This window comes from Lissotriton vulgaris, chromosome 11 (genome assembly GCF_964263255.1).
Source record: "Lissotriton vulgaris chromosome 11, aLisVul1.2, whole genome shotgun sequence".
Taxonomy (NCBI): domain Eukaryota; kingdom Metazoa; phylum Chordata; class Amphibia; order Caudata; family Salamandridae; genus Lissotriton; species Lissotriton vulgaris.
Genome location: NC_141699.1, coordinates 910,646,566 through 910,672,557, shown reverse-complemented (window position 1 = coordinate 910,672,557; position 25,992 = coordinate 910,646,566). Strand labels below are relative to the sequence as shown.

General features: G+C 43.6%; 1 protein-coding gene across 1 annotated transcript in view; it reads right to left on the bottom strand.

The window, feature by feature from the left end:
• The window catches only part of DNER (delta/notch like EGF repeat containing), a 1,176,744-nt gene that overhangs the window by 215,893 nt on the left and 934,859 nt on the right, over window positions 1-25,992 (bottom strand). Inside the window, exon 8 of the mRNA XM_086942563.1 lies at window positions 21,550-21,774. Within this exon, the coding sequence (XP_086798689.1) occupies window positions 21,550-21,774 (225 nt within the window). The remainder of the gene's footprint in view (window positions 1-21,549; window positions 21,775-25,992) is intronic.

Sequence of the window (25,992 nt, the reverse complement as noted above, 5' to 3'; positions counted from 1 at the left end):
CCCAATTGTAATTATCTCATTAATTGAGACGGGAACAATAAAGAAGCAATTACTTTTTCGCACAACTCTACTTCCTTGTGGCTGATATTTTGTTTAATGAATAATTATATATTGAAGTTCGTATGTGCTATTTGTCAAATGACTTTAGGTTAATCTACTGTTGGAACTTGGTCATGACTGGAGGAAGGTCAGATGTGTCTTGAGAAGGTGTACTTTCTTTCGAGCATCACACGGGAGGGGAGCTGGCCATGCCAGTCACCAATACTCAATATCCAAATGAAACAAGTGATGGTGACAGGACTATCTAATCCATAATGTAATGAGCTATTCATATGTTTTTCTGTAGTTTATGGTACAGAAATGAGCATGCACACTCAGAACATGAGTGAGCTATGTTAAATTGAGTCTTGAGCCATGTATACAGCAAATTTATGTGGAACGAAGAAAGCTTGGAATTAAATTCATAGTAATGTTTGTTAATCTGTAATCTCTACGAAACATAGCATTTGCCCTGAAAATATTATTTTGATTAACTGGTACATACTGTATATATTATACCATTTGGTATACCCAAAAGGCCATACAACAGGAAACTGTAAATCTATTAAAAAGTATCACGGGAGAGGGCTCAAAATAGGAAAATGGACTATAAATAGTCCTACTTCGAAGATAATATATATTAAATCTAAAAAAAAGCACATTATGGTAAAATATTTAATGTTGATTTATTTTATTTTTTTAAATACGTTGCTTTGACTTTAAACGGCCAGGGTATATGACAGCAGTGTTCTATTTAGTTTGTATTATTTCACTTAGATCATGATCCATTTCATATCGTTTTTCAATATCACACCATAGTTACTCTGCCTCCATTAAGAGAAAATACCAGCAACCAACAATTTGACTTCCATTTGATGAAATGCAATGGCCTTCCAATAAATGTGGTTGATGTCACACAGAGGTTTGTTAAAATGATCTATCTAAATATTTCACCCCATCTCACCCTGATAATTCTTTCACAATTCTTTCAGGATGTCAGCAACAATAGTATGAAACTTAAAAGTCCATTGGCCAAATACCTCATCACTGAAAGAATCTTACATTTTAAAAGTTCAATACACATTGCATGTTCATATAGATCACATTAAAAGTACACATAGCATTCCCATCCATCTTCTAATCGATTTGACTTTCTTTTTAAATTCCACTTACACTGACCTACACTTTCCATTTCAATTACATTTTTGTCATGCTTTCATACCATGTCGATATTATAAATCTTGCACTGGTGCTCAGATTTTTTTTTCAGCCACATTTCTAGATTCTCAAATTCAGGAGTTCTGGTTAATTGCTCAGAAATAGTTACCCTTTAAGAGTTTATCATCCGATGAGAAAATAACTATAAAATGTGCTATGAAATCTCTTACAAAGTTCGTGTAATTGAAGATAATACTTGTTTAGCATATTCATTGCTAATAAATGTGGATCCTTTTATACCCAACAGATTTGTGTTCAGCACCTGCAACTATTACTTAAATATTTTAAAATGCTTTTTCAAGAATATAATTTACATTATGTTTTCACCAATATGAACATTACTATTAGAGATGTTATGCCGCAACAATATAGCCTAGGAGACTATTTGCCATTGGCAAATATTCAAATAAACAACAACACAGTCTTAAGAAAAAATAAACTAGGCTTTCTAACAATCTCTCAGATCTCGAAATCGTCAAGATGCTCCTGGTACATAGGGGCCGATTAGGATGGCGGTGAATCCGCATCCTCCGAGCCGGCAGAAGCCACCCCCGGCCTGGAGGATGCGGATTCACCGCCGCGGCCACAGAAAAACACCCACCGCCAGATTAGGATGGCGGTGGGATTGCGGTGTGACCAGCGGCGGACGGCAGGTCCGTCTGCCGCTGATCCGCGGGGTGTGGAGGGCTATTTGGTGGCGGTGTCTGCAACACACCGTCAGCCAAATTACGATGTGCATTTAAACATGCTTTTCCACGGCGGCTTTTCCGCATGTGGTCGTTGGTGTTTGGGGGCCCGTTGCGGGCCCCCAGGGTGTCGGGTGCACATGGGGGGTACCTATGGTACCCCCCAGCATTTACATGCACAAAGCGGCAGGCACCGCACGGTGCCTGCCGCTTTGTGCATGTAAATGTAAAACATGCATTTTTAACCTTGCAGCGGATGCTGCTTCAAGCAGCACCCGTAGCAAGGTTAAAGATACAGGATGTGACTGCCAGGGTGGCAGTCACAACCTAATTGCACTGGAGGGACCGCCGCTGCCCCTACGGACGGTCCCGCCACTTCAGGGGTGGCGGACAGACGCAGGTCCGCCCGCCATCCTAATAGGCCCCTTAGTTCTAAAATGTTGTAGATTTTTCCATTATTGTAGACCTTTTCAAATGACATCCTTAAGCATCGTCATCGTAAGGATTGGGATCATATTCCTCCTGTCAGTGGCAATTAGACAGTGAAAGGACAATGATAGTAAAATTGATTTTTCTAAGAATACACAGGATCAGCCAGGGTGGGGAGGAGGCGTGAGAGACAAAAATGTTGCATGGTTTCCTTCAATGTTGCTTTTCAAAAGAAGAGGAAGGACTGAAGGCAACTCATACATACATTGATATGAAGCACTCAATGCACTTTACATCTCATCCCATCCAACCGCGGTCCATGCAGGTAACATCGGTGGGGCCGGGTGAGGGGAGACTTTGATGGATGATGCAGAGGGAAAGTTAATTATTTATTTAATTTTCCCTCCGTATCGTCCCTCGAAATCTCCCATTAACCGGCCCCACCGCTATTACCTGCACGGGCCGTGGCTGATCCCACCCGGTCTTTGTCGTAGCATTGGGCAGAAGGAACATAAGGCCTAATTCAAAAAAAATTAAATAAATACTCTGCACAGAATTGACTTGCCAACAGAAACTGTCGTGGAGCTGAGCCTTGCATTCACACTGTGTTAAGTTGACATGAGCTTATTAGAAGTTTAAACGCCATTTTTCCTTTCTGCTGCCTTCTGCAAAAGGCACACAATATAATAAATGTTTAGTGTTTAGCAGAGCGTTTTGCTTCACACGAGAATAACATGTTTTTCTGTTCTAGCAGGCTTGCTTGGTAAACTTAGTCTGAACAGTGAGTGCTGAGGCTTTCAAGGTTATTTCAACACAGTGGTTGTTATTCGGACTGATAAGCGCACGTTCTAGACATAACATATATGCAACTGTGGCCACCTTTGATTTTGGTGCGTTTAATAATACACTGCGTAGGCATGCTCAGACACACTTGGAGAACATTTGTATGCTGAGAGCTTGCGCAGAATTTGATGTGATCCATTTCTGCTAATACCAGAGGTATGGGGCTGCCTATGTAATCCCAAGAGACCTTCTGTCGATATAAAATAACCTACTAGCAAGGGAGGGTGAAATATAGGTATATTTTAAACCTGTTTCCATTTAGCATTATAACATGCTTTCTCCCTTTGTATTTTATGGAATAGTAACTATGCTGATAATCTTGTTGCTTATAATATGCTTATATTAGCTAAGATACTGCGCATGAGAACACGGCATTAGAAATACATATTTCAAACTTGCACATGTCTTCTTTTACTCCCTGTTTTCGACGGGTATGATAGTTTAACGAAAGAGTGCTCATGTGTTCCACCTTTCCTGAGGTAATCTAAGTTCCATGTTTTCAGCTGTGTACTCACTGGTGTTATGGAAGAGCCAATGAGACACTGATGCTAGTCTGGTAGGGGATTTTGGGTGCTAAGGTGAGTTTTGGCATGCCCTAATTCACTGAGGTCCTGAGTCTCTGTGCACAGTTCTGTGTAGGAGCAGAATCCCTGCTACAAAACCATGTGGCAACAGCATCACACTTTTGAAAAGAAATTAGGTACTATAAAATGTTGAGTTGTGAACAGTGAATTAAGCATTCACTGGATGGAAGGCTTTTTCGAAGGCGAGTACATAACATACACCGTCTTCTCTTCCAGATTACATATTACAAAGTAGGGTCATGATAAGCAGGACATGTGCAAAGAAATTTACCTCACAGATAATGAGGTCTTTTTTAGGGAATTGCTAACACATGTTTGTCTTACTCACTTTAGAACCCTGCGATCAGTGCCCGCTCATAAGCCAAGCAATCCATCATTAGTACTTTGACATTGACTGAACATCACCTGATCTATCCCCTTTCGACTCGATTACAATTTGGTTGGAGTTTTCTGACCCAGGTATAATCCCCTGTTTGTGCAGGGATCGAATTCTGAGTCGGGTGTTATTTACCACATAAGGCAATTATCAGGTCTGTTAAATACCTCACCCTTTTTTAAATTTAATTATCTCAAATCTGCCAGAATTGAACAGTGGAAAAGTGTTTGGTATTTACAGTAGGATTTGGATTTGATGGTGATAAACACCAAAATCCATGGTATTACTCAAAAACACATAATAGGCATTATTTATCGCACCCAGTAAATAACATACCCTAGGGTATAACTATTTTTTTGTGTGTGATAAATAGCACCTTCCTTTAGACAAACTTGGAATCTGGGCCTTAGTTTGAAGGCACTGCAGTTACCTCATTGGGGACACAAGCTTTGGGGATAGTTTCTGTGTGTTTCTGTATTTTGACTAGGAAACCCCATTCCTTGTGGATTTGTTTCAGTGACACCCTCTTGATTTTCTCTCACCAAGGCATATACAGAAGCCTATATCGCTATAACAGAAAGAGCTTTCCACTGGGCAAAGCCAGTTATGGTTCACTGAGAAGGGATGCATTTATAAACTGCTTTCAAGCACTTTCCTATTTAGCACCAAGTACTGGAATGGGCATACCTAAGTAAACCTCTATATATATCAGTCAAGCGCTACAAATTCAGATCACATCTCCTCTGAAACCAGCTAGCCATTGTAGCCATTAGATGAATCCAGATCAGGACTGTTTAGTGCTACTTCAAGGAACAGAATGAGGTGCACATTTAAAGCTGCAGGTGTGTCTCAATTGGGAAATGGAGAGTGTCTAAGCGGACAAGAGTGTGAGCGCAAAAGACCTGAGGTGGCTGCTTAAGCTGGGTCTGGTGGCTCAGTGGACTAATGTGCCCACGGTAGGGGCCTGTGTTTGACCTCATGGTCACAGGTTAAAATCCTGGCGGGTCCACTCAGCCTTTCACCCTTCTGAGGTCGATAAAATGAATACCATTGGGTTGGATAAAAATAAACATCTGTTATTCAGCACCAAGAGGTCTTTCAAGGGAACATCTGGGGCAGTTGCAAGTGAGATGCTCTGGCAGGGGCCTTTGTTTATGATATCGGAATAGAATAAAAAGGAGGACTGAAAGTCAGAACTGAAGTTCATTGTCGAAGCTATGTGTCACTGGACTGTATACCGGGGGTCTGAAAGTCAGAAGTGAGATTTATTTTATATGTGGGTGGAAGTGCGGGCACCCATTGGGTTCTCAGGTAGGGAAGGAGGTGCACTGTCTGAGCTGTGTTAGGGCAGAGTCCTGCACCTAGGTATGAAGATACACTTGGCGACACCATAACAAAGGCCACTGCGTGACCCCTTCCTGCCTACTACTCTCAGGTACCAACTTGTATATTGTTCCTGTTTCAGGTAGACAATGCTGGTGTATGTATATACCGCTCCAGCTGTCTCATTCATGGGCTCACCGAGGCCAGCCTGTGACAGGCTCTGTTGAGTCTGAGTGTATGATCTCCATGCTGTAGTCTTGAGGTAATAACCCTCATCAGGTGAGCCACCAGAAATGATGTACATTGGTGCACCTGTGCTAAGACCTGCTCTCAGTGTCAAACCAACTGAGCAGAGAACATTGAGCGGAAGAAATCCTGGAACCGCCTCCTTCAGTTCCAGGAAGTCATCTGGATTTGACTTTGGCATTGGGCTTTTTGTGTTTCAAACTATTCATAATGATGTATATAAAGGAAATGGGATGGACACCCCAGAAACCAGATCAGTCTTGGCACATGCATCTTTTCCCCACTTAGCAGTCAAACCCCTTTTTTACCAGTCGAAGAAAACAGATAAGTATGTTTGGTTACCTAGTGAGTCAAATCACCCAAAAAATCATTCATTCTTTTCATATGAAATGATGGCTTTCCTCTCCAGAGGAGACATGATCACCTAAGCCTGGGGACGGCACCCATGTTTGAAAGGAAGGGGTGGAATTGAAGAGGCGGAAACACAACGTAGCATATCCAATCCTGTCAGACACAGATCCCAGTCTTGAACAAAGTTTAAAAAACATAGTCACACATAATAAAAATGGATATTCACATGCAAACACGTTGTCTTTTTTTTTTCTCACACTCTTAGTACTCCTCAAACCAGTGTTGGTTTTGTAGAATCTAAGGGCCTCCGTTAGAACTTAGTGGTGTAGAAGCCCCACTGTAAATTTACATGTCTTCCCCCGCCAAACTCAAGGTTCCCCCGCCTCATTCATAGGCAGGGTGGTGTCATGTTTCGAGTAAGTGGAACCCAAGTTTGCTCCACTGTGGGAATCCTTCAAGTGGTCATCAACCACCACAAGGCCATCATTCAAGGAAAAACAACCTATTTGCCCCTCCTACATACATTTTTCTTATCCAAGACCATCAGGAAACACCTGGTGGTCCAGGATAGGAAGCAAAACAAATAACTCCAGTCACTGGGAGAAAAAGTCAAGTGCATCAAAGCCATTTGTTTTTTGTTTTAGAAAAACGAAAATGTGAGCCAAAATAACTTGGTGACCGCTGGACATACCTTTTTGCCTTCTCTGCAGCTACTGCACCAGTTGATACACAGAAGTCAATGTGTGCGTACATATGTGCTACAAAATCTGCCTTATGGCATATCAGAGCTGGCACTGGGATAAATTTCACAACCAATCATTTGTAAATATTACAAACACGGAAACTTACTTGGGTAAAATAAGAAAAGGGCAGACTGAGGTCCCGAGGGACCTTCTGAGCTGCCCAGCGTTGCACTACTGACCGCTTAGCACCGGGACACCTCTGTTTGAGGTAGCTATTGCGCTTTATAAGTGTCTGTATTATTATTGTTATTATTGTTATTATTATTATTATTATTATTATCATATGCAGCCTAATGAATTAATTAAAAGGGGCTTTTGAAATATGGTCTTGCATGCTTCACTGCAGATCAATACATCTACCAACTTTTTATGGCTGGAAATCAAGAGAAACCCATAGACTTTTAAAAACAATCAGCGGCTCCTGGCCCCTTTAAACTACTGTCCATGAAGTCCAACCCATAGCACCAACCATAAGCCCTGAGGCAAGGGAGGCTCATGGCACTGGTGAACCTTTTTGAGTCTCATTATTTTGAGCAGTGTCTCACTCAGGGTTTGGTAATCAAACTTCTTGGAGGACATCTTCAGTAAATGTAGTTTCACAGCTTGTCACACAGTATTTTGCACTCTGTGTGAATCTCACACACTGCTGCACTCTCTCTTGCATTCTAGACAAAACTCATAGCTTAGAGAGGAGTCTTACTCATTGGGGGTGAGTTTCACTTCTAGAAGTAGAGTACCGCTGATGGTTTGCAAGTAACACTTTCGGGAGGCCAAACTCTCACACTTGATGCAAGTTCCACAAATTAAAGCACAGATTTACTCAAGTCAAAGTCAAAGAAACGTTCTTTTAGAACTATCAAAATAGGCCACAAAAGAACATAAAACAGATAAAGTGTCATACAGTTAAAAAAAACAACCAGTGGCTTAAACAGTCACTATGTGCCCTATAAAATTAATAAGAGTCTATGATGTTCTTTCTCTGTGATGGGAAATGAGCAATAAAACAATACATCAGAAGACAATATTAAAAAGGAATACCCCAGATTCCTGAAACACACATCAGCGTAGCACAGCCTCTTCCTGATATGAATTGATTTGCAAATAAATGAGGCAAGACTAAAACAAATAGCTTGAGATTCCATAGCACACAGAAAACGCATTGCGGCTTAATGGTCCCTGATGTTATGTTCAATAAATAGGGGTTGTCAAAATGTCTTCCTTAGATCAGCATAAAATCGCCAGAAAAGGATTAAATGTAAAGTACATTGTTTAGAGTTTCCATCATACGGACACGGGGTAGCTATTAAATCCCATTGGTTATTTTAGGGAAAGAAACAAGGTGGTGTACCATGCTCAGCTGTAATCAGGTCAGGGCAAAGCAATGTTTATAATGTGTCACCTCAAGTTAAGTAGGGTTTGTAACCTATAGGAAAAGTATAAGCCATATATGCTGTTACTGTTTGTTTCCTTCTATTGACAATGGCTCTGTGTCTTGCCCTTGCATCTATTAGGGCAGCCTTCATTGCCGCTCTCTCTAGCATTGAGATCTTGGACGGTTCTTCGAGTTCGGGGAAGCCGAATGTCATTTTGAGAGTGTTATTAGTAAAAGACAGTCAAGGTATTTTTTTTAAATGTGATCCAGGGTTAGGCGGTCCAGTATTATGGCTTTTGGGAGTTCGGCTTCGGGTTTGGCCCATAAAGAGATGCATCATGTTACCACTATCTTCTCAAAAATATCTTTGGATGTTGATCCAGCAACTACTCCTGGAGCTGGAGGTTGTAAGACTTCCTTACCCCACCATGAAAGAAGTGGAACATGTCACTGTTGCCCTCTGAGAGCATATAGCAAACTAAAGTGAACTTTGCAAGCTTTTCAAATGTACTTCTTTACTCCCTTTTTATATTATTTTTTCTCAAGAGCAGGGTGGGAGAACCTTCCATAAGGAAATTTGTCTCTGTTGCAACCCGCTATTACCCTCCACCACTTTAAACAATCATCAGTTGTCAAATCAGGTGGTGTTAAAACTGTTTGTATCATCCCTATGGTTTTGGATGGCCCTTATTATTGTACACTGTAAGCTGGGTGTGTGGTAGCTTTCCCTGTTGTCCCACAATTTTCACCTAGTAGAATTTGTAGCTTATGGTCCCCATTTAGCCTCTGATTGTTCTTCCTGTACCCCTCCACTAAGCTTTGCCTGCCACTGCTGCTGAGCCTAGTCTTTGAGACCCAGACTCCCTAGGCCTGCTCTGCTGCTGCACATGGCTGGCACTAAGCCTTTCCATGCTACCCTCCAGAAGCAAGATCTCCTGATGTGAGGTTTGGTCTAATGCTAGACCTGCTGTCCTTGACATCCCCGCCCTACACTGCTGTGACAAGGAAGTGGACTGGGTGGACAACATAGTCCATCACACAAACTATCTTATTGGAACCCTTGTTGACTGCCTGGCATACAATCAAACTGGAACCTTGAAGGTGGACTGTCCAAAAAGGAATCAACCTTGGCTGAGAAAAGAGCTAATTGTCTTGCTTGAAAATATTCTGCAGCTAATATCAGGTAATACTGAATTCCCAGCTAAGCACCTACCTTTATTTCTCAGGATGGTAGAGGAATGGGAAGGGTCTTGGCGATAAAGGGCAGCTGTGATTGCTGAGTTTCTTTGGATTTGCTGGAGAGTGCCTATGGGCCATAAAAGGCGCTGTACAGATGCTTTCCCAGTGACCTTGCATTAAGCATTTTTAAACTGAGACCTATCTTTAAGCATCCCGTTTCAAATGTACAATTCAGTGACTCAAGCCTAGCGCACAACATAGTGCCAAACAGGCACACTGCATAGCTTGTGTGCATAGATACTAGAGTGTGTCACATGAATTTGTGTTCTAGTATGTATTTCTTATACAACCTGGCTGGATGGCATGTGCTTGGGAAGGGGGTGTAGAAAAAACACAATTCACCAGCTTATGGATGTATGTGCACATAAATGCGACCAAGAATGTTCATCAATTCACCCATCACCCTGTCCAGTCCATTTCTCTGTCCTTTTTAGTTGGGTACACTCTTGTTTGTTGGGAATCCTTAAGCTCATACCCACATTCTATAAATGACTAAGCTACGTCCCCGTGCTAACCCTCACACTTCTTCTCACCATCACTCTAATTAAAGTCATCACCTTGCACTAAGCCCTAATCTTAACACCAAACACTGCCATAACACTGCACCTCACCACAAACCTAACCCAAAATCTAACTCTAAACACAACCTAAACTCAATCCTAACTCTTATACTTCTGTAATCCTATGATTCACCTTTTCCCTCAGCCATGCAGTATCACTTCTGCTACCTGGGTGATATTAGTCAATAGGTGGACATTTTAAAATGGTGTTAGAAAATAAGAAATCTTCTATAGCAAAGTGCAATCTTAAAACAGTTTCTAAGTATTGAAGTGTTGGATCCATTTTTTAATATTCTTCTGTTCACATTGTCATAATGGCTTAAGCATAGCTATGTGATCTTATATTTTTCTTTAAATTTAGAATGGTTATTCAACTTTCCAATCAAAACCTGTAGTATCATAACAAAACCTAGAATAATGCAAAACAAATTGGGGGATTAACCATTTTAAAAATAGTCCTGCATGAAAGGAAGAGTGAAGTAATTGCTCACATTATTGGATATTAAAATTGAAATTGTCTGCATAAACATTCAATGTCAAATGTCAGCTATAGGTGATAGCCCTATGGGATTTACTCTGTACCACACCTCAGTTGTGTCAGGTGGGGTCCCCAGACAATGGGACAAAACTCCCTTCTATGACACTTTGGCTTTTGAGACTTACTCTTACCACTAGTTTTTGATGCTCGGGAGCTGACTTTCCCTGCAAAACTGCAAAGGTCCAAACCCTGATAGTAGCATGTGAAATTACAAGCCACAGAAAGAGTGATATCACAAAAATAAAGATAAAAAATACAAAATTGTAGACAAAAAAAAGTGTCTACCTACCGCTATATCAACATGCAGCTAATCGCACCATCCTGCACTTGCTCACAAATTTTCTAGTTATATTGTGGAGTTAAAATCATAGACAGCTGCGGCCCATGCAGGTAAGAGCGATCGGGTGGTGAGGCTGGAGGGGGGGGGGGGGTCGGGGTTCGACAAACGACCACAAGGGAAAATGAAATAAACAATTAATTTTCCCTCGTTGTCATCTGTCGAAATCCCCCCCACCCGGCCCCACTGCTATAACCTGCACGGGCCACGCCTGATCATAGACTTGCAAAAGTTGTGAGGCGAGTTTGGCAAATTTCAACATTTTTAACAGATTTACTTTTTTGTACATTGACAATTTTTTTTTTTTATCTCCCATTCACAATTGTTGAGTTTTTATTTTTGCAATCATCGTTTTTGCAGTCTCCATTTCCGCACAGTAGTGACAGTGACACCCGAGAAAGAGATGCACTAGAACATACAGGAATGAGTCACGCGTGGCAAATCTTTTTGACATCCACGGTATTGCTTCGAAACTACTCAATGTTTTATATAGAGGGAAGATTTCCTATTGTGCTTTACGTTTTCCATTTCCCCTCTAATCTAAATTGTTTTGCTTGCCTGGATAACTCCGATATGTATTGAAAAAGTAAGCTGTCCGTAGGGGTTTGTGGCTGGCATTCAATCTCCTGCTATTTAAAAAGACTGCAGGAAGGGACAATGTTATCTATCCCAGAGAATTAATCCTTCCCTATAAAACAAAGTTATTTGGCGCAATGAAAATGTTTGCAATCATCTCTTTCTAATTTTTTTTCTAAATATATAAATATGAAAGGAGATACCTGAATTCTTCTTCATTTCCTGTTACACTAAGCATGGCACGAATGCATATCTAAAGATTTCCAATTCCAAACCTAGGTAGTTCGCTTGCTTTCCAAACCATTGGTCATGTCAAACGATAACCTTTTGGGGAAGATAAATTGTTGACATTTTTGAATGAATATTAAAATGCGATTAAAATTTCAGGTCTCATGAAATAAAAATGAGACCTAGAAAGGGATGCACCTGGAATTCAAGAGTCAAAAAGACAGTCTTGTCATGTGTGAAATTACCTTTCTGATGCAATTTTGCACTACGCTGGCACCTCGTCATAAATCATACAGCCAGCTGCTTAAAGTTTCACACTTGTTACATTCCCACTGCTGGAAACCTCATTTAAGCTATCCCCGGTAGATTTTTCTATTATGACAGGTAGCGCTGATGTAATTATGTGCTAAAACAGATTAAGAGATGAACGTTTCCAATGAGCGACCTGCCAACTTTAACATATGTAAATTCAGAACAGATGCTAAACGGGCAATCTCCTCCCGCAGCCCTATCTTTCGCTGAGATATTTAAACCTCTGCATTATCCAACTGAAGTGCAATTACAACGTTTTAATCAGGAAAGGAAACGCCAGCAAACTACCTAACTCAAACGTGTACGTGTCCAATGTATGTCTCCATGCAGTGAATTTATAAAGTACACATTTATCTGCATGACGATGGAGAGCTGCACAACAAGGGGTGCCTAGCCTCCAAAATGATGGTGGCAGAGAAAAGCTGATTGGAGAGTGGTGAAGGAATTCCCAGAGAGGGGGGAAACAAATAGGGGCATTATGGGTAGGGGCAGGGTGAACAGAAGCACACTTTGATGAGATGTTGCTTGAACAGCCTACTCTTGACAGGTTTTTTTAAACGCAGTATGAATAGAACCTGGCAAAGTTCTACTGAGATGGCATTCTACATTATTGGGGCTTAGCAGGAGAATTTTTGGCAACTTGTTTGCTCTTTCTTGTATTTTCTGTTCTCTGGCTTGATCAAGACTGAGGCTGCAGCTTTCAAATATTCCCCTTGATGTCATGACCTTTGAAAGATATCTTATACACTGGCCAGCTTTGAACCTCCTCGTCTCCAGTCTACCAAGGCTGGTTCTGCATGCTTTTATGTCCAGACTTCGAAATGTCTTTAACACATTGGCCAATTTTGGACCTCCTTGTCTCCAATCTGCCAATACCCATGCTACATGTTTTGCGCGATCTCACCCTTGACCTTTGAAAGCTCTCTAGCGTATTGCCCATCTTTGAATTTCCTTGTCTTCATTCTACCAAGATAAATGTTGTGGGTGTTGCAAGTCCCCCCCTTAAGTCTTGTCCTTAGAAAGCTCTCTAATAAATTGCTCTTCTTTGAAAGTCACATACAATTTGGCTTATAATATTACTAAATAAAGGGATAATGTCATAATTGCATACTGCATGGGATTACCCCCGAAACGTAGAATTTCGGTATAAAATATGAAGAATAAATTCTGGTAATATTATCACATGCTTCCCATATTTTTTCTAATATTACTTCCAACCTTTTTCTGATAGTACCCTACGGCAGAATTTCTGAGTAGCTATGCAGTAATTCTGAGAGGTAAGTATTTGATTGACACTTAAGAACTACGTAGCTATGATGACCAGTGGCGGCTGGGAGGGAAGAGGGGTGGGTGCAGGGAGGGTGTAGAAATTAAAAGGAAATAAAATCACTTACCTTTTCCAACGGCCACTTCTCTCCTCCACTTCTCTGCTCTTCCTGACTCCAGTCCGGAAGAAGCTGCAGAAAGCACCCGGCACACATGCTCCCTTGAGCCAATCACAACGCTGTGATTTGTCTGAGCGCCGTGGATTGGCCCTCATATCGGGAAAGAGAGCCAGTGCATAGTCCCCACCAGGCTGTACATTACAGTCTGGTGGGTAATATGCAAAGTGCTCATGACAGCTTGGCCAGCAGAAACGGACAGCCAAGTTGTCAGGCGCACTTAGTATGCACGGTCCAATCCTCCTCCCACCATGAGCCACCAACCCCATCCCGCCCTAACACAGCCCACAGCAACCAAAAATAAAACTATATTAACCTTGTTATTATCGTTTTTTTTTCCACTTTTCACTGCTCTAAGGGCAGTGGGGCAACGCTCCTCCACTGTAGCAGAGGAGCCGCCACTGATGATGACATCAATTTACCGAATATGTGAATTCAGCAACTGTCAAAGATGAAAGGAAACATAGGACCTCATTTAGAATTTTGCAGATGGGTTACTAATGTGACAAATATCCCTTCACCTTGCTGCAAGTGCACTATATCCTATGGCTAGGGCGGATGGGATATACGTCACATTTCCTTCACATTTATGACAGGTAACCTATCCACCAAACTGTAAATCTGGCCCAGAGTCTGCAATTACGAAATCTTAAAGTGTGCAGCCTTACTGCAAAGCTTGAAAAAATAAGTGACCAAATTTCAAGATTGAGACTTTGGAATCAGAGAGATACAGCTTATTCAAGGTGTGAGTGCGACGCATGAAAATAAATCATGGGGTGTATTGAGCATTGAGCTGGACAAGTCATTTATATAAAAATCCCACAATGCACAGTGTAAAAAGGGTAATACCTTTCTATCACTATCACCTACCAGGGAGTCTAGAGTCAGTTTGCTATCACTGATTTGACATCATTTATATGCGTCCAGGTGGGAGAAGACACGTGGCAGCTGGGGCCTGATTTAGACATTGGCAGATGCAGTATTCACCGCAAACATGGCGGAGTACCCTTTCCGCCACCCCGATTGTCTGCGCACTCTGAGTAGAGTCAGGCTGACCATCACGTTTCTGCTGGTCATCCCCACGCTGGCTTCACCAGAGGAAACCTTACACTGACACCCTGGTGGACTTGGAGCTGATGAAGCGAGTTTCAGAAATGAATTATATTTTGACTCGTGAAGTTAACACCATTGCTGCTGATGGTTTTCCCCTCCTGTGCTGGGTCCCGAGTTTTTCCCATTGTTCATGACGAGCTCAGCTCGTCATGAGCACAGCTCAACCGTGCCTCATGAGGAGCTGAGCTCGTCATGAGCATCGAAGGGGTTAAACTTCCATAATTAATTATATTAATGAGTTTATGCACGAAAATGTCCTAATCAACCTAGATTAAAATGCATACACGACATATGGGGATTAACATTATGTGCTCTTTGTTGCATTTGCAAGTACGTTGAAAAATAATGAACTAATCTTGTCCATTTGTTCTGTCAACATTAATTGCGGCTGTTTAATTAATGGCATGTGCCTATTTTAAATGTGCTTTTGTCTATGTCGTGTCTTTTATGTGGCAAAGGTTTGTGGAGAATCCTGTTGGCCTAAAAAGAAGATGGTAAATAAAAAGCTGCATTCATGTGCTTAAAGCTAGATAACATAAACTAATGGGTTAACATTAGTAAAGGGGGTGGGTAACAGAATGATTTTCATTACCCAAATTAATTAATGTTTTGTGTTTGTTTGAATACTAGCCTTCAAGAAAAAGGCCTGAGGCCTAGCTTTTTAAAAGGGTGTTTGGAATCCTGTCGTGATGAGCTGAGCACAGCTAAGAAAGTGGAAAAGTTTGCCACATTTACGTTCATCAGAAAATAAATAAATGGAACTGTGCAAGATGTGCTCTGAGTTGAATAACTTCAAGGACAGGAAGCGGCAGAACAGCCAAGCTGAGGAAGCAGTGAACTGTTATTTAATAAGATGTTGCAAAATCCTCGGAAGCTAATGTCGCCTGTGGACAAAGGACAAAGATGTTTTAGAAAGGCACAACTTTGGATTGAAAAGGTTATGATCTCATATGGACTGACGGCTGTCAGCCAATAGAAATGCTGAATGACGGAGAAAAAGTATTCTTTTAGTGTGAATTAGTAAGTTTTAGATAGAGAAAAGGTATAAAAACCTGGCCCCTTGGGAGGAGGGCTGGCTGGCTCGTTCCTGATTCCTGAAGGGCGTGAGGTGCTGTCGGACTTTTGACTCACTTAAGGATAGCTGAACTAATGACTTTTCCTTTTAGGTTTAAATGAGTTTAGTCAGGGAAATAGAATTTAGGGAATGAGACCTTTACTGCTTTAATTCTCTGCAAGCTGATCTGTTTTGAAATGTCAGTCTAATGTGCCTTTACTTTGATGAAAGATGCTTTCAGATTGCTAATAAAAAGATTTCTATTACTAAAAGTGCTCTTTATTTGAAAATAAAATTAATAAAATAGATTTTGAAATGACAAGCTGGTCTTGTTTATTCTTAGTCTAGTTACCATCAGTTGATCCATTTACCTAGGTGACTTAATTAAATGTTTCCATTATATTTACATGGTTATGATGATAATAATCTGCAGTTGTATATAATATGTAAATAGCTTGTGAATAGTTCTGATTAATTAGGTCACATGATTCAGTTGCCCAATATTTGTCTCAGTTATTTATGGGCCTTGTGAAGAGTTTATGATTAATGGTGAGTATCATGGTGTTGGGTAGTGTTGTTGAGACAGATTTTCTATAGGGGCGCCGGATCCGCGCCTTCGGTGTAAGTACCTGAAACTGTTTGCACCAGCTAGAGTGGATGGTCTGATGCACTTTCGTTTCTCACTGGAACTACCAGGAAAAGCCTGATGGACCCGAACAGAAAAAAGAACAAGCATTTACAATGCAATGGTCTCGGCATTATTAAAGGTAGAGCTATTGGCATTGCTCATGACATTTTTTTTATTTTTTTAATCTTCAATAAACGTCATTGTCATTTACACCGCCAATAGCTTACTCGTTAAATAAATGGCATTGTCATTTGCAATGCCAATAGGTTAATCGCTCGCAAATGCATGACCTATTGCATTTACACACACACCCCCAGAGCCACACACACACACGGGGGAGCAAGCACAGCCAGGGGGCGGGGGAGCAAGCACAGCCAGGGGGCGGGGAAGCAAGCACAGCCAGGGGGCGGGGAAGCAAGCACAGCCAGGGGGCGGGGAAGCAAGCACAGCCAGGGGGCGGGAAAGCAAGCACAGCCAGGGGGCGGGAAAGCAAGCACAGCCAGGGGGTATGGGAGCAAGCACAGACTGCTTTTGCCTGTCTCTAAAATACCCTTGTTGCTCAAAACAGCCATCCTATATTGGAAAGCTACATTGAAATACACCAAATACATACATAAAATACATACATAAACTGTTTGACTATAGCAAGTACAATGGAAAAGTCATATGTCACTGAATGTAAGATTGGAAGACCAACTGTGTACTGTGTATTATGTTGATGATTCCTGAAACCTATAATAATGCCATGCTCGATTGTAATGATAACCTGAATAAAACCAATAAAAGTATGTTTAAAAAAAGCTAGTAGCTATTTTCTTTTATGTTGTGTGCACCCCAGAGCTCGCAGGCTAGAGTATTGTGCTGAGTGGGCCCCCTGCAGCTTGCGGGCCGCAGCACCACGGGGCCTGTGCGGGCCTGTGTTACACCACTATGTTTAGAGGGGGCTGGGTGAGTGCTCTAAGATCTATTTATTGTTCTCACTAATCATGGTTCACATATTGAGATTAACCTAACCTTTTAGGTGGCGCTAAGAGGTGAAATACGACAAAGCCTCTGCTCTGTGGGGCCGGGCGAGAGGTGATGGTCAGAGTGGAGATGCAGGGGCGCTACAACAAAGCCTCAATAACATGTAAATGGTCTTTTAAAGACCTGCTAAGTACTTTGGTGCGGCTGTCTGGGTGTGTGCGCTGAGGAAGCTGAAGGCTGACACAGACAGACAGACACACACACAGTGAGATGGGGGAGGGAGAGGGAGGGGAGAGAGAGGGCAGGAGGGAGAGAGGGGGCAGGAAGGAGAGAGAGGGCAGGCGGGAGAGAGATATGGAGAGGGAGGGCAGGAGGAAAGGGTGGCCAGGAGGAAAGGGTGGGCAGGAGGAAAGGGTGGGCAGGAGGAAAGGGCAGAAGGGAGAGTGAGGGCAGAAGAGAGAGTGAGGGCAGAAGGGAGGGCAGGAGGGAGAGGGAGGGTGGGCAGGAGGGAGAGGGAGGGCAGGAGGGAGAGGGAGGGCAGGAGGGAGAGGGAGGGCAGGAGGGAGAGGGAGGGTAGAAGGGAGAGGGAGGGTAGAAGGGAGAGGGAGGGTAGAAGGGAGAGGGAGGGTAGAAGGGAGAGGGAGGGTAGAAGGGAGAGGGAGGGCAGGAGGGAGAGGGAGGGCAGGAGGGAGAGGGAGGGCAGGAGGGAGAGAGATTGAGAGGGAGGGCATGAGGGAGAGAGAGATGGAGAGAGAGATGGAGAGAGGGCAGGAGGGAGAGAGAGGGCAGGAGGGAGAGAGAGGGCAGGAGGGAGAGAGAGGGCAGGATGGAGAGTGAGGGCAGGAGGGAGAGTGAGGGCAGGAGGGAGAGTGATGGCAGGAGGGAGAGTGAGGGCAGGAGGGAGAGTGAGGGCAGGAGGGAGAGTGAGGGCAGGAGGGAGAGTGAGGGCAGGAGGGAGAGTGAGGGCAGGAGGGAGAGTGAGGGCAGGAGGGAGAGTGAGGGCAGGAGGGAGTGGGAGGGCAGGAGGGAGTGGGAGGGCAGGAGGGAGTGGGAGGGCAGGAGGGAGTGGGAGGGCAGGAGGGAGTGCAGGAGGGAGTGGGAGGGCAGGAGGGAGTGGGAGGGCAGGAGGAAAGGGTGGGCAGGATGGAGTGAGGGCAGGCTGGAGAGGGAGGGCAGGATGGAGAGTGAGGGCAGGATGGAGAGTGAGGGCAGGATAGAGAGGGAGGGCAGGAGGGAGAGAGGGGGCAGGAAGGAGAGAGAGGGCAGGCGGGAGAGAGAGATGGAGAGGGAGGGCAGGAGGAAAGGGTGGGCAGGAGGAAAGGGTGGGCAGGAGGAAAGGGCAGAAGGGAGAGGGAAGGCAGATGGGAGAGGGAGGGCAGAAGGGAGATGGAGGGCAGAAGGGAGATGGAGGGCAGAAGAGAGAGGGAGGGCAGGAAGGAGAGGGAGGGCAGGAGGGAGAGGGTGGGCAGGAGGGAGAGGGTGGGCAGGAGGGAGAGAGAGGGCAGGAGGGAGAGAGAGGGCATGAGGGAGAGTGAGGGCAGGAGGGAGAGTGAGGGCAGGAGGGAGAGTGAGGGCAGGAGAACTTTTGGTAAAAGCAGACAGCATTTGAAGGTGGGATCATATGTCAAAATGGCGGCTCAATTAATTAAATGATTTGCCCTCGATCACATCATTTGAAGCCAGATTATGGGTCGAGAGCGTTACAAATAGGTCAAGTAGATTAAGTCACTAGACCTGCAGATCTAGTAACATTTTCAGGATTTTTCGAGGACTGAGTACACTTGCTAATAACCAGCTATATTAGGACTGTCAGGAGTGATTTTTAGGTCTACACTGAAAAGCTAATTGAGTCAACCCTCTAAAACGAGAAAATACAGATACTGAAAGTACTTAATACCAATTAATAGTCTCATTGACTGGAAAAAAAGGGAGCTTTCAGCATGATAAACCTCTCACACAATTAAGAACTAAAACAAAAGAATCAGGAACATGGGTAGTCTGGCTTCAGAGCAGCTCCATTCCTACAGAGCTCCACCTCCACTCTGGGTCTGGGGGTCTTGAATTGCGCCAGGCCTTGGAGTTCACCCCACTGCATACTGGCCATATGAAGGAAACGGGAGTGCACCAAAGGTATTTAGTCTTGCCTGTTGGGTGGAGACAACTAACTAAGATTAACATACGAGGCAGTGGCACACTGGCAAACACGCGTGAGTAATTGAGAGTGGTTCCACGCACGATTTCCGAGTTGAAAGAAAACCAGAACGCGTCCATCAGTTAGTTCGTGTGCCTTCTTTCAGGCTCAACAGGGAATTGGGGACGTGGGATGTATGAATATATATATATATATATATATATATATATATATATATATATATATATATAAAAAAAAAAACAGAGACGTGGGGCACAGCGAGATGCTTCTTGGTTGAACGATGGGGAGGGGGGCTTAACGAAAAATACGTGCTGTATACATCGTCGCTGGGTTAACGTATATCAAACTAAAGAATTTGCTATATGCGGTTTCGGTATGAAAGATGGCTAAATACAAGACATCTTGTGCCTGGAACAAGGTTAAGGTACTGGTACTTAAACTTGAATATACTTTCGGTCGTTCGAATCTGTAATTAAAACAGAGTTAAATAGCAGTACGATACCTTTTTCAGCTCCATATCTATAGGAGCCGCCATAGCGATCTTTGTGTCTTTAACTCAAAGAACGACAGCTCCCATCAGAGTTCACACAACCGGCTACTGCGTCTCTACGCGACATGCACGCAACGAGACGTCTTACGTCACATAAGTTCGTCTCACCGTTAAAGGGAAACGACTACCCGTTAGAGAAATGACCCTTAGCAACGCGATCCCTTTACTGTTTGTCACGTCATTCCCTGAGTTGCCCGAATCGTAAGCAACCCAGGTCCCTGTTGTGCAGGGCACGTCCCACACAGCTTAAAGTCTAGAGGTGGGGAGCTAGCAAATAAATAGGGAAAGCCGAGTCAGAGTTGGGGTCCGGCTTGGTTCTTAGAGACAGTCCGTGTACTTGCCGAGCCCTGAAAACATTTACAATAGAACTCATTCAACAACAATCGCGTAAACAATGGAAAAGTCTCTTTAAAAACGTGTATTTCTGTAACATGTGGAAGTTTTCACATTAATAGATCACATTGTAGCAATGCACTGAGAAGTACATATTAAAAGTGATAGTTTTTAAGCATTCTGTCTTCAGCCTTGCCGTGGCCTAATCACGATTACGAATGCGGGAGGGAGGGGTGGGGGCCGGGGAGCGGCAGAGCACGACGGAGGAGAGCTGCAGCAGAGGGAGGGGGGGGGGAGGCGAGAGCACGACGGAGGAGGGCAGAGGGAGGGGGGAGGCGAGCGGAGCCAAGCAGCTCCTAAAAGCAGCAGGGAAGGGAGGCGAGCAGCTACGAAAACACGACCACGTCTCTCCGAGGCAAGGAGACAATGCCTCGGAGAAACGCACGGCCATTTTCGGATTCGGGGGCGTGTTTTTGCGCCCTGAGTGACAGACAACGTCACAGGGCTAAAGAATGCAAAAAATCACGCCCCCGAATCCGAAAGAGACGGAGCTTCTTTGGAGGGACGGGTCCCTCCTTCAATGGCTGGCCTCCTTTTAGGAAGCCAGCCAATTGAGGTGAGACGGCCGAGGGAGGCGGGTTCCAGATCCCTACTAAGTATCATACGATCTCCTCCCGGAAATGCTGGCAAGCCAGCATTTCCGGTCCTCGACCGAAAAATGACCCTCGCACCCTGGGAAAAATCACTAAGGGTGTCGGAGCATCACGCTTTGGGAGTTTGTTTTTGCTAAACAAAAACATTTGCTGAGTGGCTGCATGAAACATGGCCGATGCTCAGCAAACTTCCAGTGCCTTCAGAGTAGTCACTAGGGTTTCTTCGAAGGCACAGAGATCTCCGCAGGCCAGTGGAGATATCTAAATATGGTGGATGGTAGTCTTCCAGGGCAGTGGTGGTAATGATCTCTGCCACCCTAGCTGACAGGTGGGCCACCTGCCAAACCCTAAAATTGAACCCCTATTCTATAAAGCAAGGACTAACTAATCTAATTCAAAGCTTGAATTATTGACTATGCCTCTGTAGGGTACACCCAGCATGCTGTTTCTGATGTAGCAAAGGGGATAAATGTTTTAATGCTGCCCTCCTGCAGATACAAATAGCAGCCTACAGATGCAGCACTTCCCGCCAGGAACCAATTCAATTTTCTGTAGGAAGTGACGTCAGGTGAGATTGATCAGTCCTTTACCTCAACACATACTCTATCTGCAATATTGTATATATAAATAAATAAATCGAGAGCCCAGTGACACCCACCTGGAATGCAGAGGCACTTGTAGCTGGTTCCAACACTGCGACAAATCCCATGAGCACACGGGTTCAAGGCGCAAAAGTCGATGAGGCGTGCACAGGTCGGGCCCGTAAACCCAGGACTACAGCTGCATGAGTAGGATAGTCTGTCCGCGTAGCACGTGCCATTGTTCTGACAGGGAGACGACACACACGGGTCGATTTTTTCCTCACAGGATGGTCCAAAAAATCCTGTTTAAAAAAACACAAAGATATTTTTCCCATTAATATGCATCCTCACCATACATCATTAATAAATGCTGATTTTTTTCCATTCTTTACAGCAACAGTAATTCAAAAACACATGAGCATTTTCAAAGCAGTGAGAATGTATCAAAACTTCATTAGGTACAGCTTTTTTTGAATGCACAAGAGAAAGGGATAATTTGCAATTAATGGATATCTTTTAACCCTGCTGATCGTTATTATTATGCTACTGAAGTAAAGGAAAGAGCATTTAGATATGGAAAGTGCTATCATTGATAATTAATAGAACAAACCCAAGTGCTTCTGGTGGTTGGCCATTTGGTAAGTAATGTAACACAAACGTGTAAAAATAGTTTGTGGTTGCAAATTTGTCTGAATGAAAAATTCCACTGCTTCTTAGCTGAAATCTGCGAACATGGAAACATTTCTGCAGTTGCACGTTTGGGGGTAGGGACAGTAAATAGGGAGGGGAGAAGTTGGAGGTGGCATGCAAAATCAAAGCAGTGAATATTCCCACACATTTTGCATGCCCATTCACAGCCTGGAAGCACACATAAACAAGTAGGAGTGATTGTGTTTCTCGTGTGGGAAAGAGTATGGGCCACTTTCAAGTAGCCCTACTGCTGGCAACATGGATCCGTGAGTTAAGTGCTCCCCGGGTTGTGTGACGGAACCACGCATGCGTTTACCACGCATGCCTTTACAACGAAATGTGCGTTGTTAAGGCATGTATGGCAAAGACATATGCGTGGTTAAGACTTTTTAGGTAAGCGTTACCCCCGACCACTGCCCTCAGACCTAAAACTACCCCTCCCTCCTGAAAATCAACCGCCTCCCCCTCGAGCCCTAAAAACGTCCCTGCCTGCGTGGTTAAGGCATGCGTGTGGTTGAGGCAGGCATGGTAGAAATTGCGATGCAGGAACATGCGTGCCTCTGAAACGCATAGCTCTGACCGTTTCCCCTCTGACATCAATACGCAGAATGCCATTAAATTGGGTAATAGTAACGCATATTGTCACATCATTTAAAATGTAAAATAACAAGGTATTTCCGCACTATATAAAAAAATGTTTTATATATCATGGGGTGCAGGGAAGAGGATTTCTCAACTTGCAAAATTACCTTCCAGGTGGAGATAAAAAAAGGTTACATGAGCTCTTGCCATTCTTTGTGCTTACTCCTGTAGCTTGTCTGTGCTGAAGGCAGTAGGTAAAATGAGACAAGTGGGAGTGTGCATGGGTGCAATGATTTGAGGAGATTATCGAGTGATTTATGGGGTTAAAACCCCTGGTAGTCGTACATCTGCATAAACTGTAGGAGGAAACCTTTGGCATGCAGATTTACGACATCTAAAAAAGTGTGAATGGGTCACCTGATCTTGATTCTGTGTAATCTTTTATTGGAACAGCCTGCATGCCCCAATAGCCTCTCCTAGTATCTAGGAAGGAGAAGCATAGCCATCTGCAAAAGTAATGGTCCATGCATGCTCCACCACACAGGTAGCACTGGAAAATGACTTTTGCACACTGTGCCAACATGCAGATTATAGGAGGCATCCCCTGATGCAGAGTCTGAGTTAACAAGTGCAACCGTTGATTCACTCTGTGCCAACCCAGGATAAAACTGGCATTAGCTGATGCACACAGTGCCAACATACACATAAAGTATGGCAGCTGTTCCTGCTAATTTCTTTATATACAAAGAGAACAGATCATTACCCTCATCACACCTTGCCAACATACACACATCACACGTCAATTGCTCCTGCAGAGTGGATCATCATTTGATTTACACAGGGCAATACAGCAACAGTTGATACATACATTGAGTATACAGGTAACAGGGCAACCGCTCATGCACACTAGGGGACGCATTATACATGTGGCGAATTTTCCTTTGTTGCGCTGGGCCCACCTTTAAAAGGTGCGCCCAGCGCAATGACGGATGACGCGCCTTATTATGATGAATGTGCTACCCTTATGGCAACTGCAAACTCATGCTGCCCTGGGGGCAGCGCATTTATGTGAAAAACGGAGCGGCTGTTTTGAAGCTGCTCCTTGTTTTCACAGTGCAGGCGACAACCCGACTGCACTTTGAAGGAGGATTAGAGATACCCTTGCAGGCAGGTGCAGTCAGAGGCAAAGGGATTCCCTCATTTGCATGTGCCACGCCCCCACGCAAATGAGGGAACGCCCCCTGAAGATACCGGTATCAGTATTACAGAAGGGGACGAATAAGTGTCTGCGGCCCCTTCTGTAACACCAAAGTGCCCCAGGGGCACACAAAGTGGGCACAAACGCCCGTTCACACCTGGGGCACTTTGTAATATGGGCCTAAAACATCATATAAGTAGGAAAGACCAATACATTGTGCAGAACTAAAAATTGATACAGTTTTCCCTATAGCTAGCATATTGTAACAGCTCATAGAAAACATGCCAAAATGGAGTTACGAGAGGACAGCAAATCTTGCATAGTGGGCAAACATATTTATGACACACAATGACAGCTCATGCAGTCTGTCCCACTTTATGTATACCACTGGACAACAAATCATGCAAGCTCTGCCAGCACTTGCACAAACGTCTCCCATTGCGTTAAAGGAGAAAGTGCACAATCGCAGAGTCTAGCTTGACGTCATCATCTCCCATAGATCCCAGAAAACTGCCAGTTCCTAAGACAGTTTTTGAGAATCTCAGTATGTAAAAGATTGATTTGGGTAATTAGGGGTGTGCAATGGACTCCGCTGTATTGCATTCCTCCCTGACTTTGAGGTAACACGTATTGATATGGGTATCTTGGTGTCAGTGGGAGTGAGGGTGTCATTGCAAAAATATTTTGCTAGAAAATGCTTCCACAACACTAGTTTGAAAGAACTTGTACCTGAAACCAATGTTTTATGGAGCTTAACATAATTTGAAACAGTCACAATATGTAATTTTTGTAAACTGTGCAGGCGGAAAAGTCAGGCTGTTAATTCATTATCCGTATTTAATAGCTACATAGAAAAAGTAAAATAATGTACATTGATAAATGATAGAGGAGGAAATGCAACAATAGCTGACACCAAACAAAACACAAGCATTTGCAATGCAATAGGTCTCGCATTAGGAAAGTTTGAGCTATTGGTCTTGTAAATGACAATTTTTTTATTTATGTGTTGGTTTTGAAAATAGCTAAATTAATAGCTTTGTCATTTACAATGCCAATAGTTATAACTTTCGCAAATGTGACACCTATAGCATTTGTAATGCAACATGTTTTGTATTTACGTGACTTAGATGTATTGATATTACAAATAACAATGGCTTTTAATTTTTTTAAATCATTAATACTTAAATAAAAGTGATTGTAATTTATAATGGCAATAGCTTAAACTTTTGTAAATAACTTTTGTGAAGATTATGTTTAGTGTATTTTATTGTGACGAAAATCCAAGAACAGAATTGAAATACTAACATCTTTTTGTGACATTTGTAATAAAGCTTGAAACATTGAGAGAACATATTTGAACCAGTGATGCTGTGGTGGTGCTGAGTGATGCTGTGGTTGCGCTGAGTGATGCTGTGGATGCACTGAGTGATGCTGTTGTTGCACTGAGTGATGCTGTGGTTGCGCTGAGTGATGCTGTGGTTGCGCTGAGTGATGCTGTGGTTGCGCTGAGTGATGCTGTGGTTGTGCTGAGTGATGCTGTGGTTGCGCTGAGTGGTGCTGTGGTGGTGCTGAGTGGTGCTGTGGTGGTGCTGAGTGATGCTGTGGTGGTGCTGAGTGATGCTGTGGTGGTGCTGGGTGGTGCTGTGGTGGTGCTGTGGTAATGCTGTAGTAGTGCTGAGTGATGCTGTGGTGGTGCTGAGTGGTGCTGTGGTGGTGCCGAGTGATGTTGTGGTAGTGTTGAGTGGTGCTGTGGTGGTGCTGAGTGATAATGTGGTGGTGCTGAGTGATAATGTGGTGGAGCTGAGTGGTGCAGAGTGGTGCTGTGGTGGTGCTGAGTGATAATGTGGTGGTGCTGAGTGATAATGAGGTGGTGCTGAGTGATAATTTGGTGGTGCTGAGTGGTGCTGCTGAGTGATGTTGTAGTGGCGCTGAGTGGTGCTGTGGTAGTGGTGCTGAGTGATAATGTGGTGGTGCTGAGTGATAATGTGGTGGTGGTGCTGAGAGGTGCTGAGTGATAATGTGGTGCTGAGTGATAATGTGGTGGTGTTGA